Source organism: Limulus polyphemus, unplaced genomic scaffold (genome assembly GCF_000517525.1).
Source record: "Limulus polyphemus unplaced genomic scaffold, Limulus_polyphemus-2.1.2 Scaffold5730, whole genome shotgun sequence".
Taxonomy (NCBI): domain Eukaryota; kingdom Metazoa; phylum Arthropoda; class Merostomata; order Xiphosura; family Limulidae; genus Limulus; species Limulus polyphemus.
The window spans coordinates 37608-43057 of NW_013671340.1; the positions used below are offsets into that span (position 1 = coordinate 37608).

At 30.5% G+C, this 5450-nt stretch overlaps 1 protein-coding gene across 1 annotated transcript in view; it reads left to right on the top strand.

Annotated features, from left to right (window-relative positions):
* Nucleotides 1–2345: 2345 nt before the first annotated feature.
* Nucleotides 2346–5450, top strand: part of LOC106472913 — a 13521-nt gene continuing 10416 nt past the window's right edge. Inside the window, exons 1-2 of the mRNA XM_013933585.2 lie at nucleotides 2346–2726; nucleotides 4476–4572. Of these exons, the coding sequence (XP_013789039.1) occupies nucleotides 2699–2726; nucleotides 4476–4572 (125 nt within the window). The 5' untranslated portion in view covers nucleotides 2346–2698. The remainder of the gene's footprint in view (nucleotides 2727–4475; nucleotides 4573–5450) is intronic.

Consider the following 5450-nt stretch of genomic DNA (forward strand, 5'->3'; position numbering starts at 1 on the left):
AATTCGAACCCGCGACCCTCAGATTACGAGTCGAGCGCCTTAACCACCTGGCCATGCCGGAGCTCCCATTACAGTCGATAGTCTACAAATTGTGTACATATGATTAAATCATCCAGATTCAAAAACTTGTTTATTTAACTACAAAATTACTTCTAAATTCACACAATTTAGTCCACATTATTATTATTCATTTCTCTCAAGACTTCTTGAACCTACGTGTTTTCTAACATCATGAATTATTATTTTAAAGTTAGGCATAATTTCTGCAAAATAAAATTTAACTGAAATTCCTTAATTCCGTTACAAATATGAGTTGAATGATTTAGTTTTCAGATTGCAACAAAAAAGGTGTGTTTAGTTTACTGATTTACCTACTTCTTAACAAGAACTATGTTTTTCAAAGTAGTATCAGACCCAAACCAAACTGCTACTACTGCTTGACCAAACTTGCTTTATTTTATATTATACCCATAGCAACATATTGGTTTAACCTCATTCAGACCACTAATAATTCTCAAATAGCGTTAGAAATTTTTTGGTGTCCAAAAATTACAAGTTTTGTATACTGAAGACAGAGAGATAATTACGAGAATATAACTCGAAGTGTGATCTGTGTGTATACATGTAGCTATGCAACCATCCTCTAATCATAACACACTAACAAAAATTTCAGTAAAGGCTTCAGTGACATGTTTATGAAATTAGTAGTAATCTCATTCATTATTTAGAAATTCAGAACATAAAGATAAGCTGCATTTCAAGTTTATTTCCTTTACTGTTATTTCAGTAAATTTGTGGTATTTTCAGGTGAAATGATTTCCCTACAAGTATCTAATAATTAGACCAGCTAATAACAGAAGATTTGATTAGGAAATAAGGAGAGTAATCTGTGTTTGATAAGTTCGCTAAGTAAACTAATTAGGCACGTTTGATGGACAGTGAAAACACTCTTCTTTATTTAGACATAACAGAAAATCAGTGTACCTATCTAAGTACACAAATAGACGATCATCTCTACAATACTGGATCGGTGAATAGCTCGTCAGCTTTCAATCTCACAAGATGAATCTCTGTCGACCTAGTTATGATCAAATCCAAGTAGAAATGAACTAATAAAGCAAGCCTGAAGAGAACAGGTAAGCTCGGTTCTTCTCCAGTCAACAGTATTACCTCGTAACCTTTGTTCTCTCACATCCTGGTGAGCTGTAGCTCTTAAATTAATGAATGATTAAAAATACATAATAAAATAATACAATTCAGAAAAATCAAACCCTTTACATAGATCAAAATACAAACAGTAAAAATACAAAAAAAACAACAACTTCGTAACGAGTATATTCAAATAATCCTTTTACCGAAAAAGACTAATAACACTATAAGAATTCTAACTGGAAAAATAAGTTGCATGTATGTCACGTGGAAACTTCCCACAGTAAAAGGATAGTACTCTCATTAGGCTCCGCATTTACAGTGGACTATAGACATATCATACTTTGCTGTCATCTAGTTGTTTAAACTAGTAATTGTTAGCCCCGAAAGAAAACCTTAAATTTCTGAATCTTTGAAAAATTGACAAACACACAATATATATATATATATATTCCCAGATTAATATTTTAAAATCACATTTTAACAACTATGCTTTAGAATTTACTAGTTTTTATTTTAATTTATAAACACAATAAAGTAATTACAGCGTTTTATTATTCAAATATGTCAATTTATGTGATTGTTACATACTGTGCTATTTAAGTATTTTAAAATGCGTTGAGGTATCGATTTTACACTCTTCACGTTACACACGTTTCTTTGTTTTTAACATTTTTGTATTACTTAAATATTTTATGCCACATACGCCGATTACTATAGAAATAAAAACCTAAATAACTGATACACTTCAAAATTTTCAGCACTTAGACTATCATCAGTTACATTTAGGCCTAAACATTGTATATAATAATGCTCAAAGCCAAACATGTCTCTGAGTTAATAATGGCTGGAGACGGCTTAAATGGGTAATGAAGAAAAACTTTAATATAAGTTTAACATGACAGCAAATGTACAACGTTTCGACAAGGTTTTGTCATCATCGAATGTCTCTGAGTTGTATCTAACTTACTCTACTTAACCTTGAGCAAGCTTAACGTAACGATACACATACATATTTGAAGGCGTGGTTTTTTGCCCTATGTTTTCCAGTATCTTTGTCCTGGCTTATAATTGGCCAAATATGACGTAACCACATAATCTCAAATAAAGGGCTCCTCAAACATATATACTACAGAGGAAACCTATATAACTACACTCTGTAAGGAAACCCGATAAAAAATAAAATAATGAGTTAAAAAGCTAATAATTGCGTTTTTATTATTAATATTACAAGTAGTTATGCAGTATTGTATTATTAGTATTACTAAATACTATGTAACACTAACACTACTACTACACTAGTAGTAGCACTAGTAATACTAGTAATAGTAATACACAGTAACATCAACAACTTAACGTTAGGTATTTGTACCGTAACTTGCAATACTAAAGCATTGAAGAAGCGTGATATAGTTATAGATCAATTTACCTCAGAGGTACCTATCAGTGTGATATTTTGCAAATTATCGTGGTAAGACAGCAGTTAATGACAGTAGTACTTAGTTTGATACAGTGTTATTAGTTGCATGTTAATAGTAATTGCGTAATAATGTGGAGAACAGGAGCCAAAACAAAAGGTAATTATGTTTAAGTTATTGTAAAACTAAAAGTAAATAGTTTACATTTATAAGTCAAAAGAAAACAATAACATGAATAAGTTACAGAAGGTTGAGTACATTATATTAAAACTATTTTGAATATACAAACCAGCAAGTCATGTGACTGCCGTTGTATATGGATGGAATGTATCAGAACTAAATTTGAATTGTTTGACATTTGTAGGTAGTGTGATGCCACTGAAAATTGCTTGCCTGTGGTAAGCCCTCTCTGACTTAAAATACTTGTATTCAGATCATTAAGATCTGTTCAGATTGGGGATTTCAAAGATGGGGATATATATCCCTTGTACTTAAGGGCAATGGAAAACAAAGGAGTATAGATCAACTTAGGACATCAGGGCCATCCAGTAAGAGACCTGCAATAAATTGTACTGTAACCTTGGTAAGTAAACTGTACATTTTGTGATAGATGAGAGTTCATGATTATAAATGTCAGTGGCAAAAGCCATCCAGTAAGCAACATAATCAAGAAAGATTTTCTTCTGTAAAGTCGTGTACACAAGTACACATGACATATCCATTCAACTGTTGCCTAGGGCAAACAGCTGGAGAATGAAACAGGTATTCATAGTATTCCATAGTAAAATATTCCAATAAAATCAATAGATGCACTGCCATGGATTTTTGTGTGATCAGACTGTTGAAAACAGACACTGTTTTTCCTAAACACTGGATAGATTATGGAGAGCAGCAGAGAAATGGGGTGTACTTTGGACATGACAGCCTTACAAAAAAAACCTTCTGCAGGGTAATTGTCAAAAACTAAAGTTGTCAAACAGAGAATGAACAGATGTTGTGAGGCTCAAAAATAATTTTAATATGACATACTCAACCTTGTATTCTTCTTATTTGTTAATATATTACAATAATGTCAGTTTTCTTTCAAACAAGTCATTCGGCTTTGTTAATATATTTACTTGAGTAAGGAAGCACAATATGCTGATACATTAATAAGTAGGCAAACTGATTTATAAACACTGAAGTGATTTAGTTATTGTGGAACATAGTACATGTTTCAACAGAACATTGGTCTGTCTTCTTTGAAACATGTAGTCTGTTCCACTATAAATGTATCACTCTGTTGTGCTTATAAATCAATGTTTACTTATTTATTATTTTAGATATATTACAAGAATGTCATCCTCTTTCTAACAAGTTATTCTTCATTGTTGATATGTTACAATAATGCCAGTTTTATTTCAAACAAGTCATTCTGCTTGTTTGTTAATACCTAACAAGAATCCCAATTTTTTAAGACTAGTTGAAGTTCTTGTTAGAATGTTCCAGTACTCTTTATTTGTTGATGTCTTACAAGAATGAAGAATTTCTTTTAAAATTCTGTTTTTCTTGTTTATTGTTATCTTGCAAAAATTTCATTTTCCATTGAACTAGCCACACTTTAGTAAATTTTGATTTAAAATATTTATACTTTTGAGAAAGTGTTAATACATATTTTTTTTTTTCATTTGATAATAAAGGTAGATTTGATTAAGGTTTTCCTCTTTAAGCTGTACATTTTCTGTGACTACTACATACAAGTTAGCATAGAAATTCCATGTTACCTCACCAATGAAGAATTTTATTGTATATTATTTTGTACATATATATATATCCAGTCCATTGTATATCTAGTTTAACCTAAATTTGATATTATTCTTTTCTTCCTGATAACTAGACTGTTGGATTGATCTTCACATGTTTTTTCAGTATTTGCTAAGTGGACTGTCCAGAACAGGTACTCCAATTATGAATCCACACAGAAAATCCTTCAGAATCTAGTTCCTGGCTTAGAGAGATTGAACAGGTTTGGAAGTCTAATGCTTGATAATTTTTCCTTTTTTGTATACTTTTCTTTGTGTCATATTAGTGTCTATGTCTCATATTATTATCTGTGCTATATTGGTGTCTTTCATACTATTATCTTTGTGTCGTACTATTACGTAGGTGTCTCATTATCTATGGAGCATATTATCTGTGTGTCATATTATTAACTATGTTTTATATTGGTATCTGTGTGTCATTATTATATATGTTTTATATTAGTATCTGTGTGTCATTATTATCTATGTTTTATATTGGTATCTGTGTGTCATTATTATCTATGTTTTATATTGGTATCTGTGTGTCAAATATTATCTATGTTTTATATTGGTATCCGTGTATCATTATCATCTATGTTTTATATTGGTATCTGTGTGTCATTATTATCTATGTTTTATATTGGTATCTGTGTGTCATTATTATCTATGATTTATATTCGTATCTGTGTGTCATTATTATCTATGTGTTAGTATCGGTATGTCATTATTTATGTGTTAGTATCTGTGTGTCACATTATTATCTATGTTTTTATATTAGCATCTGTGTGTCACATTATTATCTGTTTTATATTAGCATCTGTATGTCATTATGTGCTATATTAGCATCTGTATGTCATATGTGCTATATTAGCATCTGCATGTCATATTCTGTTTTATATTAGTATGTGTGTCACATTATTATCTATGTGCTATGTTAGTATATTTGCGTGTTACACTATTATTTGTTTTATATTAGTATCTGTGTGTCATGTTATTATCTGTGTGTCATTATCTGTGTTTTATACTATTATCTGTGTTTTATTAGCATATGTGTGTCACATTATTATCTATGTGCTATGTTAGTATATTTGCGTGTTACACT